At 42.0% G+C, this 14,025-nt stretch overlaps 1 protein-coding gene across 1 annotated transcript in view; it reads left to right on the forward strand.

The window, feature by feature from the left end:
- The first annotated feature begins 8,737 nt into the window (after nucleotides 1-8,737).
- The window catches only part of LOC123085900 (paladin), a 40,560-nt gene continuing 35,272 nt past the window's right edge, over nucleotides 8,738-14,025 (forward strand). Inside the window, exons 1-10 of the mRNA XM_044507603.1 lie at nucleotides 8,738-9,129; nucleotides 9,536-9,667; nucleotides 10,276-10,347; nucleotides 10,731-10,801; nucleotides 10,878-10,977; nucleotides 11,056-11,154; nucleotides 11,451-11,577; nucleotides 11,837-11,970; nucleotides 12,052-12,111; nucleotides 12,191-12,423. Of these exons, the coding sequence (XP_044363538.1) occupies nucleotides 8,962-9,129; nucleotides 9,536-9,667; nucleotides 10,276-10,347; nucleotides 10,731-10,801; nucleotides 10,878-10,977; nucleotides 11,056-11,154; nucleotides 11,451-11,577; nucleotides 11,837-11,970; nucleotides 12,052-12,111; nucleotides 12,191-12,423 (1,196 nt within the window). The 5' untranslated portion in view covers nucleotides 8,738-8,961. The remainder of the gene's footprint in view (nucleotides 9,130-9,535; nucleotides 9,668-10,275; nucleotides 10,348-10,730; nucleotides 10,802-10,877; nucleotides 10,978-11,055; nucleotides 11,155-11,450; nucleotides 11,578-11,836; nucleotides 11,971-12,051; nucleotides 12,112-12,190; nucleotides 12,424-14,025) is intronic.

Genomic DNA, 14,025 nt, shown 5'->3' on the forward strand with positions numbered 1-14,025 from the left:
CACAGTACCGAAGAGGCTAGCAATGATTGAAGGGTGAGAGTATGTATAATCCATGGACTCAACATTAGTCATAAATAACTCACATACTTATTGCAAAAATCTATTAGCCATCGAAACAAAGTACCACACGCATGCTCCCAGAGGGGATAGATTGGTAGGAAAATACCATCGCTCGTCCCCGACCGCCACTCATAAGGAAGACAATCAATAAATAAACCATACTCCGACTTCATCACATAACGGTTCACCATACATGCATGCTACGGGAATCACAAACTTCAACACAGGTATTTCTACAATCCACAACTACCCACTAGCATGACTCTAATATCACCATCTTTATATCGCAAAACTATTGCAAGGAATCAAACATATCATATTCAGTGATCTACAAGTTTTATGTAGGATTTTATGACTAACCATGTGAATGACCAATTCCTGTCATCTCTCTAAATAGATATAAGTGAAGCAAGAGAGTTTAATTCTTTCTACAAAAGATATGCCCACGCTCTAACAAATATAAGTGAAGCAAAAGAGCATTCTGCAAATGGCGGTTTTCTATGTGAAGAGAAACAGGCAATCCAAACTTCAAATGATATAAGTGAAGCACATGAAGCATTCTATAAAGCCATACTCAAAAGATATAAGTGAAGTGCAAAGAGCATTTTATAAATCAACCATGGACTATCTCAAACCAGCATGGTGCATAAAATAAAAGTGAAAACTAAATGCAAAATACGCTCCAAGATTTGCACATATCGCATGAACGAAACGAATCCGAAAACATACCGATACTTGTTGAAGGAAGATCGGATGCCTTCCGAGGCATCCCCAAGATTAGATGCTTGAGTCTCCTTAAATATTTACTTGGGGTGCCTTGGTCATCCCCAAGCTTGAGCTCTTGCCTCTCCTCCTTCTACTCACATCGAGACCTCCTCGATCTTCGAACACTTCATCCACACAATACTCAACAGAAGACTCGGTAAGATCCGTTAGTATAATAAAGCAAATCACTATTCTAAGTACTGTTGCAAACAAATTCATATTTTATTTTTGCATTATAGCTACTATAATATAACTTTTACATGGCTTAATCCACTGTTAGAAATCGATAGTTTCATCAAAACAAGCAAACTATGCATCAAAAACAGAATTTGTCTTAAACAGGACAGTCTGTAATAATCTGAACATTCACCATACCTATGGTACTCCAAAAATTCTGAAATAATTAGTAAAAATAAACAAGTTGTATAGAAATACAGTGCAAAAAGTTTCATAACCGTTCGACGTTCCAGTAAAAAATGTAAAATCGCGCACTACAGCCAAAGTTTCTGTTTTGCACCGCACAAACCAACAAGCACTATAAACATCCTAAAGGCAAATCTTGGCACATTATTTTTATAATACAATGGAATTTTACAAGGGGATACTTATTATTTTTTTGAAAAGTTTTTGTAATCAAGATTCACAAAGTTTCCGTGAGCATGAACAAAGTTCAAGGAGCTCCTCCACTTCAACAATGCTTGTCTCTCTCACTTTCACTTTCCTTTTTGAAAAGTTTTTGGTTCCCCTCTTTATTTTTTTATTTTTAAACTATAAAAAATCACTCAACAGAAAAAAATGACTCTCTAAAACTTCCGGGTTGTCTCCCTGGCAGCGCTTTCTTTAAAGCCATTAAGCTAGGCATAAGGTGCTCAAGTAATGGATCCACCCGGATCCCAAGGTATATCAAAGCCAATTTTAATTAACAACGATTTATGATTTAGTAGTGAGCACAAGGTAACATATATCATGTAATGACGAAGTCTAACTCTCTTCCTATGCATCGGCATGTCATAAAAGAACAATTCATGCACACGTAGTAAAGGCCAATGCATAATATAATCAGTTTCTTGCAATTTTATCATATTGGAAACATGGAGAGGCGGAGATGTAGTTCCTCTCTCATAATAATTGCAAGTAGGAGCAGCAAGCACATGCATATTATATCTATCAAAATCATCATGTGTAGTAGTAAAACGCAACCCATCAATATAATCCTTAATAAGGGCAAACTTCTTCGATATAGTGTAGTTTGGAGAATTCAAAAAGATAATAGGACTATCATGTGTGGGTGCAATAGCAACAATTTCATGTTTAATATAAGGAACTATAGCAAGTTCATCTCCATAAGTATAATTCATATTGGCATCTTGGCCACAAGCATAGCAAGCATCATCAAAAAGGGATATTTCAAAAGAATCAACGGGATCAGAACAATCATCATAGCATTCATCCTTCGGTAAGAACAAAGGGACATTAAATAATGTATGAGTTGGAGAGTTACTCTCATTAGAAGGTGGGCACGGATAGCTAATCTAATCTTCCTCCTTTTGTTCTTCGCTCTCCTCATCATCTTTTTCATCCAATGAGCTCACAGTTTCATTAATTTTTTCTTCCATAGACTCCTGCAAAATATTAGTCTCTTCTTGGACAGGGGAGACTCTCTTAATAAAATCATCAATATTGGAATTGAATTCATAATTCTCGTAGCAATATATAAGTATAGCAAAAATTTCAGGTCTGTAAACAGCATCATCAAGATTTTCACACTCTTTAAACAGAGATTCAATTTCATAAGCACCCATAAAAGCAACGAATTCTTCTATTCGTTCCACATCATAGTAATCATATACACCATTAGCATAAGAAGCTAAGGTTTCATTATCATTAAAATTGCATGAAAAGGGAAGGTGTGGAGCCTTCATCCTAGAGCAACAAGTATAATCATATCTCAAGCATAGTTGCCGAGCATACCAATGCAACATATAAATTTGATCCCATAATAGTTTCCCTTTTTGAGTCAAGCGATAATCCCTAAAGTATCCATGTTGATCCAATGTGTCTCCCATTACATAATTGAATGGGGTTTTCTCAGGATTACTAAAGTAGTGCATAATATCTTTCACATAATGAGCATCGAGGGTTTTAGGAGGTTCCCCATCTCCATGAGTAGCAAGTAAACCTAAATTTTTTTGGTATGTCATGTTCCATATCCATAACTAAAGATAGAGAACAACTTAGAACATCAAATAAAAATTACTTAGTGATAAAGCAAACAAGCACACACGACAATATAACCATCTAACAAAAGAACAAGACAAGGTTTTCCTTTTATAAAAACTAATAATTATAAGTATTTCCATGGCCACTACCTACTTATATTAGATAGAACAAAATAATTGCAATGCTCAATAGCCTTTGGAAAAATTATGGCCCACTACCAAAACCTACCTCTCATCAACTCGTGAACTAGCTATGGTGGGACCCGTAAAAAACTAGCTATGGTGCGTCCCACTGCTAGATGTTAACTGACAAAAAATTGATCGTCACACATTCGTAGTATTCAATGACTATCAAGTTTGTCATGCAAACTTCCAGACCGTCACAGAAATTCACAGCCAAGTGTGCTCATAGGCCGAGACATTTCAGTGACGCTTATCGTCACCTATTTGTAGTAATTGGTGACGCCACCTACGAGAACATCACACATTGAGCATTTTGGTGACGTTGTCCATCATCGTCACGAGGATTTTTGTCACGGTATGTCAATTTTGTTGTAGTGCATGCTATAACTCCCCGGCAACGGCACCAGAAAAAGGTCTTGATAACCCACAAGTATAGGGGATCAATTGTAGCCTCTTTCGATAAGTAAGAGTGTTGAACCCAACAAGGAGCTAAAGGTAGAACAAATATTCCCTCAAGTTCTATCGACCATCGATACAACTCTACGCACGCTTAACGTTCGCTTTACCTAGAACAAGTATGAAACTATAAGTACTTTGTAGGTGTTTTTGGATAGGTTTGCAAGATAATATAGAGCGCGTAAATAAAAACTAGGGGCTGTTTTAGGTAAAGAAGCAATAAAGTTGGTATAGCGAGTGTGGAAAAGTGGTGGTAGGAGTTGCGAAATTATCCCTAAGCAATTGACTACTTTACTAGACCGATAGCAAGTTTTATGTGGGAGAGGCCACTGCTAGCATGTCATCCCTGAATTGGAATTTTATGCACTTATGATTGGAACTATTAGCAAGCATCCGCAACTACTAACGTTCATTAAGGTAAAAGTCAACCATAGCATTAAGATACATTGGTCCCCCTTCAACCCCGTATGCAATTTCTATGCTATGTTGAAGCTTCTTTCACTCTTGCCCTCCAATACATAGTCCTATCAACATACAACTAACCCTATGGTGTGATCCACACGCGCGCTCATATGATGGGCATCAAAGGACAACAACATAACCACAAGCAAATTAAACCAATCATAGCAATTCACCAATTACCGATAGGACAACAAAAATCTACTCAGAAATCATAGGAAGGCAACACATCATTGGATAATAATATGGAGCATAAAGCACCATGTTCAAGTAGAGGGTATAGCGGGTCGCAGGAGAGTGGACCGCTGTAGATAGATGGGGGAAGGTGATGGAGATGTTGGTGAAGATGACAGAGGTGTTGGTGTAGATTGCGGTGATGATGATGGCCCCGGCGGCGTTTCGGCGCCACCGGGAGAGAGGGGGAGAGAGCCCCCCCCTTCTTCTTCTTCTTCTTCTTCTTCTGCTTCCTTGACCTTCTCCCTAGATGGGAGAAGGGTTTCCCCTCTGGTCCATGGCCTCCAGGGCGGTGGAGGCGCGAGAGCCCCTCCGAGATTGGATCTGTCTCTCTCTGTTTCTGCATTCCAAGATCTGTCCTTTCACCATTTCTTATATTCCCGGAGATCCGTAACTCCGATTGGATTGAAATTTGAACAAGATTTTTATCTGGATATTAGCTTTCTTGCGGCGAAAGAAGGGCAACAACCGCCTTACGGGTTGTCCACGAGGGTCAGGGGCGCGCCCCCTGCCTCGTGGGCCCCTCGAGCATCGTCTCGTGTTGATTTCACTTCCCAGAATACACATATATTCCAAAAAAATCTCCGTCATATTTTATCTCGTTTGGACTCTATTTGATATGGATTTTCCGCAAAACGAAAAACATGCAACAAACAGGAACTGGCACTGGGCACTGGATCAATATGTTAGTCCCAAAAATAGTATAAAAAGTTGCCAAAAGTATATGAAAGTTGTATAATATTGGCATGGAACAATCAAAAATTATAGATACGACGGAGACGTATCAGTTAGCAATTGCCGCATTTTATGATTATGAAATTTGGCAAATGGATGTCAAAATTGCATTCCTTAATGGATATCTTAAAAAAGAGTTGTATATGATGCAATCAGAAGGTTTTGTCGATCCTAAAGGTGCTAACAAAGTGTGCAAGCTTTGGCGATCCATTTATGGACTGGTGCAAGCCTCTCGGAGTTGGAATATACGCTTTGATAGTGTGATCAAAGCATATGGTTTTATACAGACTTTTGGAGAAGCCTGTATTTACAAAAAAGTGAGTGGGAGCTCTGTAGCATTTCTAATATTATATGTGGATGACATATTGTTGATTGGAAATAATACAGAATTTCTGGATAGCATAAAAGGATACTTGAATAAGAATTTTTCAATGAAAGACCTCGGTGAAGCTGCTTACATATTAGGCATCAAGATCTATAGAGATAGATCAAGACGCTTAATTGGACTTTCAAGAAGCACACACCTTGATAAAGTTTTGAAGGAATTCAAAATGGATCAGTCAAAGAAAGAGTTCTTGTCTATGTTACAAGGTGTGAAGTTGAGTCAGACTCAATGCCCGACTACTGCAGAAGATAAAGAAAAATGAAAGTCATTCCATATGCCTCAGCCATAGATTCTATCATGTATGCAATGTTGCATGCTAGACCTGATGTGTGCCTTGCTATAAGTTTAGCAGGGAGGTACCAAAGTAATCCATGAGTGGATCACTGGACATCGGTCAAGAACATCCTGAAATACCCGAAAAGGACTAAGGATATGTTTCTCGTTTATGGAGGTGACAAAGAGCTTGTTGTAAATGGTTACGTCGATGCAAGCTTCGACACTGATCCGGATGACTCTAAGTCACAAACCGAATACATATTTATATTGAATGGTGGAGCTGTCAGTTGGTGCAGTTCCAAGCAGAGCATCGTGGCTGGATCTACGTGTGAAGCGGAGTACATAGCTGCTTCGGAAGCAACTATGAAGGAGTCTGGTTGAAGGAGTTCATATCTGATCTAGGTGTAATACCTAGTGCATTGGGTCCAATGAAAATCTTTTGTGACAGTACTAGAGCAATTGCCTTGGCAAAGGAATCCAGATTTCATAAGAGAACCAAACACATCAAGAGACGCTTCAATTCCATCCGCGATCAAGTCAAGGAGGGAGACATAGAGATTTGCAAGATTCATACGGATCTGAATGTTGCAGACTCGTTGACTAAGCCTCACTCACGAGCAAACACATGATCAACATCAAGACTCTATGGGTGTTAGAATCATTACTATGTAATCTAGATTATTGACTCTAGTGCAAGTGGGAGACTGAAGGAAATATGCCTAGAAGCAATAATAAAGTTGTTATTTATATTTCATTCTATCATGATAAATGTTTATTATTCATGCTAGAATTGTATTAACCGAAAACTTAGTACATGTGTGAATACATAGACAAACAGAGTGTTCATAGTATGCCTCTACTTGACTAGCTCGTTAATCAAAGATGGTTAAGTTTCCTGACCATAGACATGTGTTGTCATTTTATGAACATGATCACATCATTAGAGAATGATGTGATGGACTAGACCCACCCGTTAGCTTAGCATAATGATCATTTAGTTTTATTGCTATTGCTTTCTTCATGACTTATACATATTCTTCTGACTATGAGATTATGCAACTCCCGAATACCGGAGGAACACCTTGTGTGCTATCAAACATCACAATGTAACTGGGTGATTATAAAGATGCTCTACAGATGTCTTCGAAGGTGTTTGTTGAGTTGACATAGATTAAGATTAGGATTTGTCACTCCGTGTATCGGAGAGGTATCTCTGGGTCCTCTCGGTAACGCACATCACTATAAGTCTTGCAAGCAATGTGACCAATAAGTTAGTTGCGAGATGATGCATTGCGGAACGAGTAAAGAGACTTGCTGGTAACGAGATTGAACTAAGTATGAAGATACCGGCGATCGAATCTCGGGCAAGTAACATACCGATGACAAAGGAAATGACATATGTTGTTATGTGGTTTGACCGATAAAGATCTTCGCAGAATATGTATGAGCCAATATGAGCATCCTGGTTCCACTATTGGTTATTGACCGGAGATGTGTCTCAGTCATGTTTACATAGTTCTCGAACCCGTAGGGTCCGCACGCTTAACATTCGATGACGATTTATATTATGAGTTATGTGTTTTGGTGACCGGAGTTTTTTTGGAGTCCCGGATGAGATCACGGACATGACGCGGATTCTCGAAATGATCGAGAGGTAAAGATTCATATATTGGAATGTTATATTTGGACATCGGAATGGTTTCGAGCAATTCGGATATTTTTCCAGAGTACCGAGGGGTTATCGGAACCCCCTAGGGGAATAATGGGCCTTACTGGACTTTAGTGGATAAGAAAGAAGAGCTGCAAGGAGTTGCCCCCCCATGGCAGTCCGAATTGAACTAGGGGGCGGGGGAGACGCCCCCCTTTCCCTTTCCCTCTCCCTCTCCTTCCTATTCCCTTTGGTGGAAGAAAGGAAAATTGGGGTCTGAATCCTACATGGACTAGGAGTCCAAATAGGACTCCCCCATGGCGCGCCCCTCCTGGCCGCCGACCTCTCCCCCTCCTTTATATACGTGGCCAGGGGCACCCCAAAGGCACACCAAGAAATCTCTTAGCCATGTGCGGTGCCCCCCTGCACAGTTTACTCCTCCGGTCATATTGTTGTAGTGCTTAGGCGAAGCCCTGCGCGGATCACATCACCATCACTGTCATCATGCCGTCGTGCTGTCGGAACTGTCCCTCGATCCTCTACTGGATCAAGAGCTCGAGGGACGTCATCGAGCTAAACGTGTGCAGAACACAGAGGTGTCGTACGTTCGTACTTGGATCGGTTGGATCGCGAAGACATTCGACTACACCAACCGCGTTAACATAATGCTTCCGCTTTCGGTCTACGAGAGTACGTAGACACACTCTCCCCATCTCGTTGCTATGCATCTTCTAGATAGATCTTGCGTGATCGTAGGATTTTTTTTTGAAATTGTATGCTACGTTCCCCAACAAGGTGTTCCTCGTCCTGGTCGTCGGAATCGGCTCCCTCCTGCAGCAGCGCCGCGAGCGCCTCCTCGTCGTCAGAGTCCATCCCGAGCAGACAAAACGCCGAACACCTGTCAGGCTTGGTGGGCGCACACCCGCCGGTATACCGCCCCGCACGTCCGGAGCGCCGGAAACTCGCCCGGACGATGGTGAAGAGGCTGTCGCGGCGAAACCTTTTCTTTTTTCCGACGGGGAATGGGTGCTGGGCAGTGGGCGGCGCCGAGATTGGCAGGGTAGTGGCCGAGCGCGCGGGGGGTGAGGGGCGAATCTGGACAATTGGCTTAACTTTTCGCCAGGGGTGGTCCAGGCGTGTTTCCCCCTTACATCGGAGCCCCCGAGTGCCCCAGGACGTTGGGTTCGGTCTGCGATTGCCGGGCCCAAAAATAGACCGAGCCGGCGAATTTCGACGTCTTGAGGATTTTTTTCCATGCCGGCGCGTAAAAAGGCGCCCTGGGGCCCGGCGGGGGCGCGGCTGGAGAGCCTGCCGGCCTTCCCACCCGACCTCCCCTCTTTTCTGTTCGTTCCCCCTCCCCCTATCGCATCGTCTTCGTCTCGCCTACTGGCTCCTTGCCTCCTCTGCCCCCGTCCTTCTCTTCCCACCGCCGCGTTCTCCCTTCCTCCTCTTACCCCGTATCCGCATCACGCGCCTCGCTGCCCTGTCGGTGCCTTACAAGCCGGTGCACCGTCAGAGGAGGAGGATTCGTGGAGGACAGGATGGAGGTGGGTGAGATGGACGACGTGCAGGCGGTGGGAGAGCAGGTCATCAGCAGCAGGGGCGGCTCCGTGCTCGGGAAGAAGACCATCCTCAAGAGTGACCACTTCCCCGGCTGCCAGAACAAGCGCCTCACCCCGCACATCGACGGCGCGCCCAATTACCGGCAGGTTACGTCTCAACCTCCTCTGAATTGTACGATTTCCTGGCCTCATTCCCCGAGTTTTCAAGGAAATCGTGCCAATTTGGACAACAAAAAAAATCCCCAAAGGACCTGCTTTTTAGCGTTGTTATCTTTCTTAGCTGTCTGTTTGTCACGTACGTATCTCATCATAATGTAGGCTTGAGTTTCAAACAGTGTTTTTGTGCTTTTGGGTGTTAACTGCTGTGCCTGCGTACAAAATGCATTTGTAAATGTACATCTCAGTTTTGCAATAATCTAGCTTCCTTTTTGACGGGATTCTGTAAATTCAACATGATGCCTAGGTTTTCAGCATCCTTCAAATTTATTCCATATGCTCGGTCTTCATGCTTTACAAAGGTGTCATGTCATACTCATTATCACCATTTTTTCAGGCAGGATCACTGCGTGTTCACGGTGTTGCAATGCCCACAATGGAAGGAATTGTGAATGTGCTAAATCATATTGGGGCACAAAAGAAGGGAAAGCAAACCCGAGTTCTATGGCATAGTCTTCGGGAGGAACCAGTAAGATAGCTAATTATCATATTAGAGTCTTTGTGCAAAATATGCAAAACACAATGCTTATAACTTTGAAAACTATGGAAATTTACAATGAGCAAATAATGGATGCTCAGCTGACCAGAATATCAAGTTGCAACTCGATGCAAATAAATAGAGTGGTAGGGAAGAGGTCTTTCCACGAACATTAAACATGTTATCTAATGTCTATACATATGATAGAAGCTATTTTTCTGTTATATGTTTAATATCTATACAAAATCTATATGTGCCATTAATCATATGTCTCTATATCTTTTCCATAGAGGCCTTTGACTTCAATTTTTTGGTTTATCTGAGACACATGTCTAAACAATATGTACTTTTGAAAATTTGTTGTGCTTTTAGCAGCATTTTGCTTAAATTTGAAATTTCAGTGAAGTTTCTCTTGAACAGGTTATATTATACTCCCTCCGTCCCAAAATAAGTGTCTCAACTTTAGTACAACTTTGTACCAGTACAAAGTTGAGACACTTATTTTGGGACGGAGGGAGTACCATGTATGCTCTAACTCATATGTTATGTCTTTTGTTATCACATCTAGTAATATGTGTTTTTCCACTAATATTACACAGGTTATCTATATCAATGGTCGCCCTTTTGTTCTACGAGATGCCGAAAGACCCTTCTCAAACCTTGAATATACGGTTTGCTTCGACACCTGACTTTGATAATTATTTTGCGTGCATTTTCTGATAATTTATGGTTTCCCAAATTTACTGGTTATGTTACAATCTCATTAATGTCTTATATTGGAGATAGTTGTCCTGGTAAATTTCCACAGTGGAAGTTATGACACAAATGTCTTTATACCAATGCTATTGCTTTGTTTAAAGAGATTGTGACGTTTTGGTGCAGAGGTGTTAACTATAGCTTCTTAGGGATTCCTGTCGATTTGGGTATTTCCAGTTACACGTAGGCTATACAGTTGAGCCATCCCATAGAAGATACCTTGTTGATGTCCATATAGCTTCCATTTTATTTTCATGATACCTAATATTAATCCTTGACTTTTGCTAATATAATATAGGGAATCAACCGGGAGAGAGTCGAGCAGATGGAGTTTCGTTTGAAAGAAGATATTCTTCAGGAAGCTTCAAGGTACGTTACTAGCAAGATAAACTACTTCTCTGTTTACTTCGAGCAGGTTTTTATAATGCAATATTTGATGGTGCAGATATGGGAATAAGATCCTAGTTACTGATGAGCTGCCGAATGGTCAGATGGTGGACCAGTGGGAGTCAGTGATGTCTGATACAGTTAAGACTCCACTTGAGGTAACTCCATGGTTGATGATTTAGAACATACCTCTTACCTCTCCTTGGTATTTTTGAGAAAACTTAATTCATCTGCAGGTCTATGAGGAGTTACAACACCAAGGATACCTTGTTGATTACGAGCGTGTTCCTATAACTGATGAAAAAGCTCCGAAGGAAGGGGATTTTGATAACCTGGTTAGTTTTATACGCCGCCATTAGGTTCTCCACGTAACTTCTCGTCCCTATGTCTTCACTATATTTGCTGTAAAATTGAACCTTCACTCGTCCAGGTTGCCTGTCTACCACGAGATCTGTGTGCTAGTCACACTATTTCTTTATGCTTTAACTTTCAACTCTTTTGACACAGTTAGTAGGAAACACATTTAGCAGGGATTGCATTCTCCGCAGACAATCAGCTATTGCAATAATAAAAATACTGAGATTGGAAAGTATGTTACATAGAATTAAATTTCCTTTGATGTGTCTAACAGGTACATCGAATCTCTCAAGTTGATATGGAGACTGAAATTGTATTTAATTGTCAAATGGGGAGGGGACGGACTACTACCGGCATGGTCATATCTACGTTGGTTTACCTAAATCGGATAGGAGCTTCAGGTGTGCACCGTTGTTACCAGTTTGTTATATAGAACTGGTCAAGAAATATAATGCTCCACATGCACAATTATATGATTGTCACGTGTTTTGAATTTTCACGAGATTATTTAGTATTTATAATATTATATATACTGATGGCAACTGAAAGCCTGCCTGGTGCGTACTTGTCTGACTGTATGGTTATCACATTATGCGCTTATAGTTTACACCTATACTTGGATTTTCAGATATTTAACGTGTGGGGTGCTTTCTGCTGCAGGTATCCCAAGGACAAGTTCAATTGGGAAGGTTTTCTATGCTGGAAATGATTTAGATGACTACAGTCCTAGCTCAGAAGAAGCAATTCTCAGAGGAGAATATGCTGTCATTAGGAGCTTAGTCCGAGTTCTGGAGGCAATAATCTGAATATGTTAAACTGTTCTCCTTTTAACTTAGTTTCTCTCAGTAGTGACTCTGTGTCTGATATTTATGCAGGGTGGTGTTGAAGGCAAAAGACAAGTGGACAAAGTTATTGACAAATGTGACTCTATGCAGGTATGCCGTTTTATGTCCTGATAACTCAATTCAAGCAACCTTATTGTTTCATGTTTGTGCTTGCTGTCCTTGTGAACAGAACCTGAGAGAAGCTATTGCGACCTACCGCAATAGCACTCTTCGGCAACCTGATGAGATGAAACGGGAGGCATCACTTTCCTTCTTTGTGGAGTACTTGGAACGTTATTACTTCCTCATATGTTTTGCTGTCTATGTACATTCGGTGAGCTCTGCTCACCAAGCAACATCTTCAGGAGTTAGTTTTTCTGATTGGATGAGAGCGAGACCTGAACTGTACAGCATTCTTCGAAGGTGAGCCATGGTACTTCCGCATACGAATGCCAACAGTTCATAGCTTGTAAGAGTGTATCTGGCCCAAACTTTGTTTCCTTTGAGACACAAGACAAGTCTTAATTTTTTACCCTCCTTGTTGTGCCACTTCATTGAATAGTAGGCTGAATGTGGATATTCAAAGAACTGCTATCTGCTTACTTTAGTGCATTTTTTCTTTGTAATTGTTTTCTTTTGTAGTTTATTTGGAATGATTGCTAGGTCGCGCTGACACTTCTACTAGGCAGTCTCCATGTTCAAGACATTGGTGCTTGAGTGTCGAGTCATGTAGTAACTATGTCTCCTATCAAACAGTTAGTGCCATGTCAGTTTACATGCATTTTTTCCTCAAGTTATTGTCTTGCTATAAGAATGAATGCCAACGGTTAATTGGCATCAATAAAGAATGAAGGCCAGACACTCAAGTTTAATAACTGAACACAGCTCCATCATCCTACTATATTTAATTAGTTTTATGCAGCATTGCCATTTTGTATAAATACATAACTACAACTTGTTGAATTTTGGTAACCCAGTTTGTGATTTACATCAAGTGAAATTTGTTAGGAAATATGCAGCTGATATTATTGAGAGGCCAAAGCTAGCAGGCCCACCAGCGACCTAAGCAAGCCGATCTAGCACGGGCCTGGAGAATAGCACGCACGCCTGCCGATCTAACAATTTAGCTGGCACGCACACACTGCATGGATCACGCAACCCTGACGCAGTCAACGCACGCAAGCCTGCGGTGGTGGAGCACGGAAACCGGCGGCCAGCGGCCGATCTTGGGCGGGAACCAGGCGCCGCGGACGACAGCCTGAGCGGTAACAGGTGGCCGGTGGCCAAATTTGGAGAGCCGGCGATCTCAGCGGCACACGATCTGGACGAAGCCTGCGGTGGAACCAGCGGCCGCCGGCTGATCTTGGGGGAACCGAGCACCGTGGACGGCAGCCTGGGCGAGAACCAGTGCCGGCAGCCAAACTTCGACGAGAGCCATCGATCTCCGAGCTGGGTGGTGCACGATCTGGACGTGCAGGGAAGCCGTGAAGAATCTACAGACCGGTAACTTGTGTCTGCTGGCGTTGACGAGACAAGAGCAGCAGCTGGTAGGGAGAGAAGGAGCGGCTAGCCGGGAGAGGAGAGCACCGGCGTCCAACAGGGAAGGGAGGTGTAGCAGCAGCCGGTGAAGAAAACAATGGCGGCGCAAAATTGGATCGAGAGCACGGGTTGCGCGTGCGGAAAAGAAACCCTAAGCTGTAATACCATGTTAGGAAATATGCAACTGATATTATTGAGAGGCCAAAGCCAGCATATATACACATACACGAGGATGCCAAAAGTTAACAAGAGGGTGCCAATAGACTAGAATGCATAAGGTCAAAAGACATCACTAGTATAACTATAACAAAATTAATAGGTACAGGTAAGAAGGTTAACATCTTGTACACTCTTCTGGCATTTTACAGATGCTTTGTTATATCCCACCTTCCCACTCATTCTCGCAGCTTCTCCCGTGTTCTGACCAAGTCATATGATGTCTTAAACACTCACTAATTTCGGCCAAACACCATATTGATCTAACTA

The sequence above is a fragment of the Triticum aestivum genome, chromosome 4A (genome assembly GCF_018294505.1).
Source record: "Triticum aestivum cultivar Chinese Spring chromosome 4A, IWGSC CS RefSeq v2.1, whole genome shotgun sequence".
Lineage (NCBI taxonomy): Eukaryota > Viridiplantae > Streptophyta > Magnoliopsida > Poales > Poaceae > Triticum > Triticum aestivum.